This window comes from Pipistrellus hanaki, assembly GCF_964339955.1.
Source record: "Pipistrellus hanaki genome assembly, chromosome: 12".
NCBI lineage: Eukaryota > Metazoa > Chordata > Mammalia > Chiroptera > Vespertilionidae > Pipistrellus > Pipistrellus hanaki.
In genome coordinates this window covers 36,648,215-36,661,787 of record NC_140514.1, presented here as the reverse complement: position 1 = coordinate 36,661,787, position 13,573 = coordinate 36,648,215, and the positions used below count along the sequence as shown (strand labels likewise).

Genomic DNA, 13,573 nt, shown 5'->3' with positions numbered 1-13,573 from the left:
ATTAGGTTATTACGGGGAGCATGTTAGGTGATATGCAAAGCACTTAGAACAATGCCTGTTTGTAGGAAAGCACCTAATACATTTTGGTCCTTTTATAATGAAGCACTCTCCTTATTTTTCAAAGCCATTTTAGCCAGATCAAATCTGTACAAAAAAAAAAAAAAAAAAAAAAAAAAAAAAAAAAAAAAAAGGCCATTGACTCTAAAGAGTATTTAAACTCACTTATACCTATTCATTTAACCTGAAGATTTTGGATATTCGGTCTTTCTTCAAAAATGTTATGTGAAGATGGAAGCCCCATTACTCGAATTAATAGATACCGCCATCGATGTGTATTGTGTTGATTCTTAATATTTGTTATATGCATGTGTGAAACTGAACCGTTTAAAAGCAGAATTTAGGCATTCCTGCCAAAAGGAAGTGAATTGAAAGGAAGAGAAGCAGAGCCTTTGCTAGGAGAAAATTGTCCTATCTCTCAGCCAGTGTCAGAATGTGGAAATGTTTACAAAATGCTCATTAAAAGAAAAAGGGATTGCAAGATAGAAACAAAATCTGGTGCACAAGTTTACACTAGTGAGATAAGAAAGGCTAGGCCCCTATAGGGTATTTTGTTATCCAATTACTGCAACCTGACTTTTGGGGGAAGCGGACGAATGGTAGGGGGAGGGAGAGAGAGAGGAAGAGTTTCCAAACTTGTCTCCAGTGACACGAGACATTTACGCTCAGTGAGATAAAACTGCCACTTAGAGCCCAGGGAAGCTAAACCTTCCTGGGTTGGCCTGGGGGCTCGAGCAGAGTCATGGATTCCCTGGCCCTGCAGCTGTGCGCTCTCCTCTGCCTAGCGGCTCACTCTGCTTCTGGAAGCCCCATCATGAGCCTGGAGCAGTCGCCTCTGGAAGAAGACATGCCCCTCTTCGATGATGTCTTCTCAGAGCAAGATGGTGTTGACTTTGACACACTGCTGCAGAGCATGAAGAATGAGTTTCTCAAGACATTGAACCTCTCTGACATCCCTATGCAGGATTCAGCCAAGGTTGACCCACCAGAGTACATGTTGGAACTCTACAACAAATTTGCCATGGACCGCACCTCCATGCCATCTGCCAACATCATCAGGAGTTTCAAAAATGAAGGTAAGCTTACATTTTATCGATGATATTTGGTTTGGATCTTTTTCAAGAAGTGACAAGTAAATTTCTAATGCATGATAGAGCGAATAAGGGTGAATGCAGACATATAGACATACAAAACAATATGGCCTATATCATTTTAATGCTTATTTTCCAAATGGTATTAAAAGGTACTAAAGAATATCTTTTAATTCAAAGTTATAAAGTGTCTACTATTTTGACATTATAATGGGATCTTGAAATTTTTTTTTTAAATTTTTGCAAGTAATACAAAAAGCTAATGTTGGCCGACTACTGTACCGCTGCTATTGGTCACTTTTCAGATAGGCCTCCATTTCCACTTGGCTTTTTGATTGATTATAAAATGTGTCAACTTCTATTTTGATTGAAAATGATGAAAATAGACACAAATCAGAAAGTTGTGTTTCACTCAAGCTTTGGACCAGTTTCCCTCTTGTGGCCTTATTTAAGAGATGCTCAAACAGGATGGAAACTTCTATTTCAGAGAGTCTTCCTACAGTTTTGTTGCATTTGATGTGACACATATATCTTTGAGACACTGTTTATAGTTTCTAGGAAGTGTGCACAGACCAGTTAATGATCCAGCTTATATCTGTGCCTTTATGGAGAGTGAGGCACAAGCTTCACATATCAGTGGAAAGATGTGTTTTCTCCTCCCAGATCTTCAATCAGTAACTAAATCTAATGACCTAGGAAGTTAATCCTTTTGTTTATTGTGGTGTTAGTTGGCCCCTCCAAAAATCTAATATCTATGGTAAAAACTGTGGGTCCAAAGAAACTAATTCTTTAATATTTACTAATTATGCTTTTATAGACACTAGCCAGGTGAAAAATAGGGTTTAGATTGATTTTGGCCAGACTGTCTTAAAAGGAGAAAGGTGGTGTCAAAGAAATAGCTCAGGATTTGGGATTTTGAGAACAGGTTGATTATAATGAGTTTAATTTCTCTGAACCTCAATTTCTTCATCTGTATATTGGGGATACAATACAATTGAGTGATTCAAAAGAGGTTCTGAGTAAGAAACATTCCATTTCCTATGAAGTGTTGAAGAAACATTAGTTATTCCTGATGAATTCCCTAAATTCTAGGCATTACAGAAAATGTTAAGTAGGTATTGCTTAGCCCTGGAGATACCATTTGCCTTAAAAATTTAGTTGACAGACCAAATTTTATAATATTTAGTAACATATTGGATATGGTATTTAGTAATATTTAGTAGCATAGTGGAAATGGCAAAGCTGAAATTGCAGATTCCTGTGTAGGTGAGTCTGGATTGCAAATGAACAGTCTTCTTCCATGGGAGTCCTTCCTTCCTAGTACTTCTGTGTACTGAACCCTCTGTGCCTGGCTCAGAGCCGCTCCCATCCTCCAGGGAAATTGGGGTTTTTTTCAGCTTTCACTTCTCCCATGGAGGATGTGGATGATCCAGGTCAGGAAGCAAAATTACAGAGTTTCTCATCAGCAAGGGTAGGGTCCTCACTCCATGGACAACCCCGCCGCCTGCAGCTCTGCCAGTCTGTAGGTGGGAATATGAAGTCCCCAGGACAGGAATGCTGCACTGGGCTCGCCCTGCTGGCTGCTATTGTCTCTCTTCGACTCTTCGGGTCTGCACAGTGCAGCTTTCAGGAGACAGATCAACAAAACAAAACAAATCCCCCAATCCCTCCAAATCTAACTAATCAAGGGGAAACAATTGCCACCTCGAAGGTGGAAAAAGCATGACCAATACTCCTATCAAAGCTCTGACTTTATCTTGTCATCTGGGGGAAGTCAGTTCTCTTCTCTGAGGCACAATTTCTTCTGGTGTAAAATGCACAGAGCAGCAATGCCTGCATTGGAAGGACATTGGAAGAGCTAAATAAAATGATGTTTACAGAGCACCTGGCACATAAAATTTGCTTAGAAATGTAACTCCTCCACCTATTACCTACTATATTTGCAAATGCACAGTGAATGTATTTTTTAAACAGCTTTATTGAACGAAATTCATGCAAGGGCCTTGGCCCTGGCCCCCGCCTGCCTCCACTTCCTGGGCCAGGGCCTCTGTTGCCTCTGCCACTACAGCTTTGTTCAAAAGGAAGGATGTCTAGAAGGACATCCGGTCTAATTAGCATATTATGCTTTTATTATTATAGACAATTGACATACAATAAATTGCACTTATTTATAATGTATAATTTGATAGGCTTTGACATATGTAAACAGCCATTGAAACCATCACTACAATCAGGATAGTGAACATATTCATGACCACCAAGTTTCCCAGTATTCCCTTATAATCCTTTCTTCTTACTAGAGTGAGCTTTTATTCTGCACTTTTCTCATGGGTCAAGCAACCGGTCCACTCCCCTATTTTTGGTCTTTACGTGTTCCCTGCCCAAGGTAAGCTGTCTCCTCCATTCTTATAAGGAGGGATAACTCCCAAGCTATCTGATGTATTAAGGACATATATTTTACACTTATAAATCAATTTGGTCTGTTGCCTGGAATCATCAATTAGTCAATTTGTTGATTTGTTTAAAGTGCTGCCTCAAAGGTAATCTGGCAGATTGAAGGCATAGAAAGGAGTTTCAGATGTGGTACTTGCTAGCATGGTAACAATCTAGTTAGGAAGATTCATTCATGGAAAGACAACATAAATACAAGGATGTACATGGCAAAGGTAAAAGGAGAGATAGAGAGTGAGAAGTCAAGTGATTTAGAAGGGAGTGAACATCCAGATGGGAGGTTAAAGAAGAGAGGTCCCACAGGGAGGAGTCATAGCTAGGTCTCTGGAAATGAGGAGGTAGGGCTTTCCAAAGGTCAGAAGAACTTATTCCAAGGTGAAACATACAGGAAAGCAAAAGGGTGTTTTCACAAGTAATGAAGATATCAGTCTATTTTAAACAGGGTTTACAACTTATTTCATCTTTCAACAAAAATCAATGGAACAATTGCAATGTTTCATGCACTGGAGAGGATGAATGGAAGTAAAGACTGGATCAAAAGATTAAGACCTGGTTATAGCTGTTTTGAGAGTCATATTAGAAAATTGAAATGCATTCCATTGACCAATATTTTCTATTGGCAGTATATGAGATTTTAGTCGAATCTAGAGGGAGCTGCAAACATGTGACATAATTATACACTTTTATTATTATAATTAGAAAAATCCACATATCACCTCAAACCCCTCATTTCATAACTGCTGTGGCTTAAGAAAAGTCTAAATGAGGTTCAAAGTATAAAATAATCAGATCAAGTTATCATTTGGTGGTGCTTATCATTGTCAGTGTCATGGAACCCCTCAGAAATTCCTTTTAGATGTGTATTACCTGAGTCAAAAGTATAGACGCTTTGGACTCCTATAAAATTCTTAGAAAGTCAACATGATGATATTTGAAGGTGTGTTTCTAAGATGAAAGGACCTTTTAAATGTTATTTTATAAATATTCTTGAATGATTTGTATGTGCCAAACTCCATGCCAGGTGCTATGGGTATAAGACTAAGTTAACCAATTTATCCCCAAGGTTCATTTCCCTATTTATTTTTGTCAAGAACTGCATACTCCAAATCAACTGCTGTGACCCTCCTGGTATATAGCTATCTTCTTGACATTGTCAGGCTTTGGTGTCTAGAACAGGGATCTGCAAACTTTTTTTTTTTTTTATCAAGGGCCATACAAATAGTACATATTTTAGGTTTTATGAAATACTAGAGGCCCAGTGCACAAATTTGTGTACCAGTGGGGTACCTCAGTCTGACCTGTGGGATCAGGCCAAAACCCGCTCTCTAACATCCTCTAAGGGGGTCCTGGATTATGAGAGAGTCCAGGTCAGGTCAAGGGACCCCAATGGTGCACAATTGGAGCCAGAAGGGATCTGGGAGGTTGGCCAGCTGGGAAGGAACCACGGGAGGGTTCCAGGGTGTGTCTGGTCCATCTTGTTCAGTCCCAATTGACCAGACCCCAGCAGCAAGCTAACCTACTGGTTGGAGCATCTGCCCCTGGTGGTCAGTGCACATCATAGTGAGCGGTTGAGTGGCCTTACCATATCATTAGCATATTACACTTTGATTGGTTGAACAGCTGACCAAACAACTGGACACTTAGCATATTAGGCTTTTATTATATAGGATTTTTCTTGGGACTATTTAGCTCTGTGGTTGTAGTGCAATCATCATCACAGATAATACAGAAGGAATGGGTGAGGCTGTGTTCCAATAAAACTTTATTTTCAAGACTGATGACCAATGGAATATAGTTTACCAACCCCTGGTCTAGGTGGAGGTCTTTAGGAAGAACAGTGCCCAGCCAGCTATGTGGGAATCTTCACCCATTACAAATGCAAATATGACCAACCACGAGGCCCTCTGAAAAAAGTCAGAAAAAGACAAATTGCCCTGGTGAGGTGGAGCATGGTCCTGATACACCAAGGTTGAGGGTTCAATCCCTGATCAGAGCACATACAAGAGCCCACCAATAAATACATAAATAAGTGGAACACAAATTGAAGTCTCTATCTCTCAAAATCAATCAATCAATAAGATTTTTTTTTTTAAAGAAAAGAACAACCATCACATGTTCCACTTGCTAGCTCAGTGGTTCTCAAACTTCCTAATGCTGCGACCTTTTAATACAGTTCCTCATGTTGTGGTGACACCCAACCATAAAATTATTTTTATTGCTACTTCATAACTGTAATTTTGCTACTGTTATGAATCATAATATAAATATCTATGTTTTCCATTGTCTTATGTGACTTCTGTGAAAGGGTCGTTTGACCCCCCAAAGGGGTTGTAACCCATAGGTTGAGAACTGCTGTGCTAGCTCTTCACTGGTAAGAAAAATTGGGGGCTTGCCCACACCATCTCTAAGGTCCTCCCAGTGCTATAATTCTGTGGCTGACAAGCTAGCAAGCAAGACTGGGTGAGTTTTTCACCATTTATTAGGCTGCCGTTTTCCAGTTTAGTCTTGGCAGCTTAACTCAGTCTAACATTCTACCTTTGACATTTCAGTGTTCTCTGTGTCAGAGAATGCTAACATTGTGTTTGTTTTCATTTATATCCCCTTATTCTCTCTGTTTCAAATTTCCTTCATAGAAAAGCCTTCTTATGACATCAATAAGTGTCTGTTTTTCTCTGTGACATACTGCAAATGCCACTTTTTTTTTTTTTTTTTTAGAGTTGTTTTCCCAACCAGCCAGTTTTAATGGGCTCAGAAAATACCCTCTCCTCTTCAATGTGTCCATCCCCCACCATGAAGAGGTCATCATGGCTGAACTTAGGTTGTACACACTGGTGCAAAGAGATCGCATGATATATGATGGAGTGGACCGGAAAATTACCATTTTTGAAGTACTTGAGAGCACAGAGGACAATGAAGGTGAAAGAAACATGTTGATCTTGGTATCAGAGGAGATCTCTGGAACCAACAGCGAGTGGGAGACTTTCGACGTCACCAGTGCCATCAGACGTTGGCAAAAGTCAGGTTCATCCACCCACGAGCTGGAAGTCCACATTGAGAGCAGACACGATGAAACCGAGGACACTGTCAGGGGACAGCTGGAAATAGACACTAGTGCCCAGAATAAGCATGACCCTTTGATTGTCGTGTTTTCTGATGACCAAAGCAGTGAGAAGGAACAGAAAGAGGAACTGAGTGACATGATCACCCATGAGCAACTTCTGGATCTGGACAACCAGGGTCTGGATGGTTATTCCAGCGGTCCTGGGGAGGAGGCTCTGCTGCAGATGAGATCAAACATCATCTATGACTCCACTGCCCGCATCAGAAGGAATGCCAAAGGAAACTACTGCAAGAGGACCCCACTCTACATCGACTTCAAGGAGATTGGCTGGGACTCTTGGATCATCGCCCCGACTGGATATGAAGCCTACGAGTGTCGTGGTGTTTGCAACTACCCCCTGGCAGAGCATCTCACGCCCACAAAACATGCGATTATCCAGGCCTTGGTCCACCTCAAGAATTCCCAGAAGGCTGCCAAAGCCTGCTGTGTGCCAACCAAGCTGGAGCCCATCTCCATCCTCTATTTAGACAAAGGCGTTGTCACCTACAAGTTTAAATATGAAGGCATGGCTGTTTCTGAGTGTGGCTGCAGATAGGAGAGGATTTGTGTTGCTTATTTAATAACTGTATATGTGTATATTTTATGTTCCTATTTAATAAGATTATTTAATAAGGGTGTACAGATCATAGAGGTTTACTTCTGGAAATGGACAGGTTGGTTTGTTGTAAGAAATGCTTATTTTGTTATACGGTCTCAATTCCTTCTGATCTGTGTTTCTCTGGACTTGCCATTTCCTGACAATGCCACCTCCAACAGCAAATGACAAGACCATGCTATTTGTCTTCTATGTCAATTTGAAAACAACAATCCCTGAGCAGAAATATTGTGTCAAAAGATAGATTTATGTATATGTATATGTGTACATATAAGCTTTAAATCTCTATTGGTTCTAAAGAGGTAGATTAGACTCACACACATAAAAAACTCAATCAAATGTGTATATATTAAAAGCCAATGGTATGCTCTCAGTCACTTCTTCTCTTAGTAGGAGTTATGTCAAGATAATTTGCACCAGGGATTTAACCATCCTAGGGAATATTACATTTCCTAAATATTATTGGGAATGTGGGCTGGGCTTTTATCAGTTGAGTGTCTGCCATCACTCAGAGCAGCAGGGCCTGGTAAAGGATGTTGTATGTGTGAGGAGAGGGGTTATTTGATGCAGAAACCAAATAGGTTCAAGAGGTAGTGGCCTTAAGGTGCACTAGCAAAGAATAAACACATTGTGGCACCCATGGTTAAGAAAGGAAAAAGTGGGGCTTCAGGGTGACATCTGCTTCTGAGATAATAAGAGAGCAAGGCCTATGTTGGCCTTTATTGCTACAGAAGGTAGATGAGGTGGGGGAGGGCACATAGGAGATGAGAGAAAAAGGATCTAGATGTTATCCTAGGATGTGTCTGTAAAATTATAAGCAGTTCTAATTGAAGAATTAAATCTTTTGGTCAAAATAAAATTTTCAAAGAACAAGAGGGAAAAAACCAGAAGGGATCTGTCTGTTGGTCTCTTCACTTCTTAACATTTTTCTTCAATTCTTAATATTCCTCCCTTGCCTCTGCACCTCTGTGTTTGTTTCATCCACCTTTCTTTTCTCCCTCTTTCTTCTTTGCCCCAGAGCCTCGTGTCTTCCTCCCATTTTTCTGTCCCTTGTTTTCACTGCCTTCATTGCTCCAATGTGACCTGGAGGGACACCAGGAAGCATTTCCTTCAGGATGAGTGGAGTTAGTGCTCCAATTCTAGTTTCTCCCTGATGTTTAATTTGATTTGGTTTTATCAATATCCTTTATGGATGTTTTGTCCATGAAGAATATTTAAGAATAAGAAAAAGAAAATGAGAGTCCAAATGGATTCACCTAAGTAAATGAATTAATAAATAGACATACAAGCAAATTACTGAAAGCTACGGCTGAATTTTGAAATCAGATTTGCCCATGTAGAACCCTTATAGCCTTCCCATTCTGGTCTTCCCATTTGGGAATTGGCCAGGACTAAGGACTGGGAAGTGTTCCTGACAGCAATGGTCTACTGGTTCTGCCAGCAGTTAGCCAATTGGAAGGACACTGAGACTCTGGTTGTGGTTTTACCCTCCCCATTCTCATGAGGGATCATGGGCTTTGTGCAGGAGGAACCAGAATAGTGCAGTTTTCAAGCTGTTCTGACACCTCTGGGTGGATGACACAGATGGTTCAAGCTAGAATCAGGAATGTGATTTCTAGTACATTGTCCCCACTCACCCCGTTGAATGCTTCCTTAAGAAGTCTGGCATGTTTTATAACCTAGGAAACCAGCAGCCTCCCTTTCACAAAACTCTTGGGTTTATAAATTCATATCACACTAGAAAATAGAGGCAAGGGAAGTGATTTTGAAAGACATTTTCCCCAATTTAGACCTCAGCTCTGTACATCCAGATGCATAGATTCTGAAAGCAAATAGAGGGAAGATCTTGGGGGATTCATTGGCCTAAAAAAGTGGTTCTCTGACTATCAGCGAGTATACAGTGAGTGACAATTTAAGATGGTCATGCAATTCAGATTCATTCATTTATGGAATAACCTCCATATACAATGGTACGTACGTGTGTGTGTGTGTGTGTGTGTGTGTGTGTGTGTCTGTGTGTGTGTGTGTGTGTGTGTGTGTGTATGTGTGGTGTATGTAACTGGCTGTGGATAGCCACACTTAGACCCCTCAGTGGGATGTGGTACATCCTTTACACCCATGGTACACACTTTAAACTCATGTTCTCTACGGTACTTCTTATTCTTCTAATGGACACTGTCATAGACATACATTAAAACCTCAGTTGAACAAGATAGTTCTAGTTCGAGAAAAATCAAGCAAAATTGTATGTCTAAAATACTTAAGACAGTGGTATGCTGGTAAATGCTTTCCTGGGGTGAATAAGCCCTGATTTGTGAATTTCAATGGTGTAAATACTCTCCTTTCCTATTTCAAGGCACTAAAGCGATGTCAACTAGCTTACAAAATTCCTGAACTTAACAGCTGTTCTCAGGAGCCATGCTTGCTGGCTCTGGCACCTCACTGCTATCAGCACCCAGCTCGTGCCCTCTGCCGACTTGCCAGGTTCCTAGAGAAATCTTGTTGTGAGCACTTATAGTCACTCTTCTATTAAAGAGATATGAAAATCTAGGCTGTCTGCAACTGGCCAGCACATCCCAGCAGCTGCTTCTTTTCCCATAGCCCAGACATAAATATGCATTTTCCTGATTTTCTTCTTCCATATGGAAAGAGGTGCAGAAATCCACATATTGGTTATTGACATGTTGCTAGTGGCAGTTTTTTGTTTTTGTTTTTGCTTTCTTCTCAGAAAATGAAAGGACATGACCCATAAACAAAGAGTCCTCCCAGTCCCCATCAGGCCTCACCAGCCTGCAGTCTCTGATGTTGCTGCACTAATGTGAAGCCATAAAATTGTCAGAACCTTAGAGTTTTGTGCAAGTCAAGCTCACTAACATCTTCTCTGATCATAGACCTTGGCTCCATCCTACACTCTTCTTTTTTACAGGTTTATGGCCAAATTAACATCATTGAAGTTGACCAACCCAAATGACTCTTGAGGAGAAGTGTAACATAGTGACTTGGACAGCCAACCACCAAAACATTCATGTAAAGGTTTCTAGGTGTCCTGTTATTTATTGATGGATATATTTATTTTTGTAATATAGTGTAGAATACCAAATATTTTATTTTTATGTTTGGATTCTTTCTTGGATAAAATAGTCTTCTGTGCTTTTCAAGTAGTGTCTTCCCCAGAGTATGGCTCCTTTACAACCTTTGGTCTGTATTTTTATCCCCTCTTTTCACATCAGAATTTCCTGTTATTTTAGGGAGCCTTGCCATAAGCTTGCCATCATCTGGTATATTTGTGTCTCGTAGGCATTGCTGTGAGCCCCATGGCATAGTGACTGATGTGCAAATAGTACAGTTTTAACTATATGCTGTAGTTTGGACTAAAGTGTAGATGTTCTAGAAAGTATTTACTCAATAAATTGTCATGTCATTTCATGAGTTGACATTGTCATTTTTCCATCAGAGCCAAATCTCGTCAGACTGTGAGGGACTCTGCTTGCTGTTCAGTATTTAATTGGCGCTTTTCATTCCCAAGCGAGGTGCTTTTCTGCTGACCGCGTCCCTTGCTTTCAATGGCCCACCAATTCAAAGACCAGGTCGGATAAATAAATCCCTTTGTAATTGGCTCAATTACTCTATACATGGAAAAGAAGTTTATGTGTGGATTCCCAAAAGAGTCAGCCTCAAAATGCCTAATTCTTTCCCTGTATATGATTTTTGGCCTGAGAAACAATGATATATACTGTTCCCAGAACTGTTGGTAATTGTTTTGACATTCTTCAGAATCTAGGTTCTTTAAGTAAAAGATATTCTCAGAGAAAGAGATTTTACATATTACTTCTTACCAGACTCCTCAACAGCCCACAGAGCCCAGCAGGGCTGGGTCAGAACAATGCACAATTTGTCTGTCGCACAGGACAGAAGGGACATATTAAGAATTGTGGATCTTCTCAGAATGTCACCAGGGGTTGTGCTTGGTCTTTGGGTGTCTGGTGAAAAGGAAACACTACTGTGACTCTGTGCATTTTCCTGGCCCCAACAGCCACATTTGATTTCACACATTAGATGGAAAGTAGAGAATGTTATGTAACAGCCACAAGAAAGGGTGTTTCTGGGTATGGAAATATATCCATAAGATTATCACTTCATCAGGGAATGACTGTGTGTTGTGATCAGCATGCTTCTGTGCATATAAGCACTTGTCCTGTGAGTTTCTGGCCTGATCCAGTGAGGTCTCCACGTGCTCATGCCCACCCTGCGAACTTCCACAAATTAGCTAATGCCACGATCACACTGAATCAACTGAAACCCAGTAATTTTCTTGTGTAAAACCTGTTTGCTATCCATGTCCAAATGTATGTAGAAATTGCTAGGCCAAACGGAAGACGGGAAGAAATAGTTTACACCGTGTTCATAAATTAAATGTGTATATTCAGAGTTATCTTGTTAAATAAAATGAAAAAATTATTTTGATAATTATTTGAAACATTTTTACTTGAGATGAAATCTGTTTTGCTCTCCTTCCTTACTTTTTTTCTCTGGTTTCCCTTTCACAATATATCCAGATGGAATAAAATTTCTTGCTAGATTAGTGGACTATGCCCTAAAAATACAATAAATCTGATTTTCCCTTTTAAGTGATCTCATCGGAGAGTGAGATTCTCTTGTGATATGGTCTTCCACTTTGCACAACTGTCTGCAAAGCCCATGAATGCAAGACATACATAGCAAATGAAAGCATCTCCTCTTTGTCAATCACTGAGAAATACTTCTTCTCTGAGTTTAGAATGAGTCAGACAAAAGAGCAATTACTTTGGGAAAAATTTCCAGGCTAATTTTTTGCTGAAATTTGATTATTGAATCTCTTAGAATCTCAGGCTTCGATGGAACTTTTAAGTGACCTGGCATGCTCCATTCCCTCCAGCAGCCCGGCAAAACCCCTTTCCATCTTTTCTGCAAATAGAAGTGAAGGGAGTGCACTACCTCTTAAAGGGCACCGATCAGATTTTAAGCTGTACTCAGTTTAACGAATAGGTTAGCTCATTATGCACACAAGTCACTGCAGGAGAGGCAAAGGTAAGCAGGCAGTTGTTCGACTTCTCCTTCATAAGGAACTGAGGTCTCTCTCAGTGTCCCTCATAAATTCCCAGATCATAACTCTTGAGATGGCCCATTCATATCTAATCCATTTTTGTGCCAGCCCCATGGTTTGCAAACAGCTCTCCTGTCCTTCTGGATGCATGGTCCCCATTTCCTGCAGTAGTGGGCGTGTGAACACATGGCCAGACGCAGTGAGCCCTCAGCCAGAGGGAGACACACGGGAAGCCCTTGCTGGGAGTAGACCTGGCCCTGGGTGTGTCATAGACCCTGTGGGCAGACAGACCCCGCTGCCTGTTCTTCTGGACGGAAGTTCCTTCTTATGGCAGGACGTGGGAATTGAGGGATACAGAGTCCTGGATGGACTAAAATTCCTTCCATCAGACAATCACCCTCACCTCTTTTGGGGGGAATCCTCTGATGTCTGGCTGACAGGCCGTATCTGGTGAGTGTGTCAGCAGGGAGCACAGCTCTTGTCCCTCACTGATAAGGGCAAGACAAGCATTCTAGTCATGGAGGGAGGGGAGCTGAGAACCCAGGTTGGGGCTTAAGCCAGGGCTGGACTGAAAAAACAACAAAAAGCCAGTCTTAGTCATAATGTCAAATTCTTTAGCAACCTATTCATTCTCTTCTGTAAATAATTCCATTTATGGATGTCTCTTGGAGTGTGATGTCTGGACCCATTCTTCACATATTATGGTCTGAGCACGAAACCAGCCACCTTTGTTCTAGGAGCATCTTGGCTACTGGTAACTGAGACGGCCTGGGATGGCATTGGGCAGACATGGCCGCAAGTTATTTTGGGGGATGAAGAATGATTTCCAAAGCTCTTACTGTCCACATAATAGCACGTTACAGTCTCTAATAGTGCTCTGAATGTGAATTCATCTTCGTGGTGTTGCAGGATAATAGGGCCATGAGACTGGCTGCATGTGACTCTGATCACATGGACGAGAGCCCACTTTTGCGCACAAGTGACTATTTGTAAAGAAGAGGCCTATTTGGAGAAGGTGAGAGCTTGTTAACTTGGGTGGTTATAAATGGATTATGCGATTATCTCCAACTCACTCTCCCGAACTGTCAGTTTATAAGAACCAGTTCCTGCCCTCTCTTAACCTTCCTCAGGCCATTAGCATGGATCCAGAGGGCTCGTCTTGTCCTGAGAAGAAA

At 41.0% G+C, this 13,573-nt stretch overlaps 1 protein-coding gene across 1 annotated transcript; it reads left to right on the top strand.

Annotated features, from left to right (window-relative positions):
• Positions 1 to 799: 799 nt before the first annotated feature.
• BMP10 (bone morphogenetic protein 10) lies at positions 800 to 7,255 on the top strand (the record flags this gene model as incomplete). The annotated part of the gene is made up of 2 exons (XM_084900157.1): positions 800 to 1,133; positions 6,315 to 7,255. 2 exons carry the CDS (start codon positions 800 to 802, stop codon positions 7,253 to 7,255), a joined length of 1,275 nt encoding a protein of 424 aa, XP_084756283.1.
• Between the last annotated feature and the right edge of the window lie 6,318 nt (positions 7,256 to 13,573).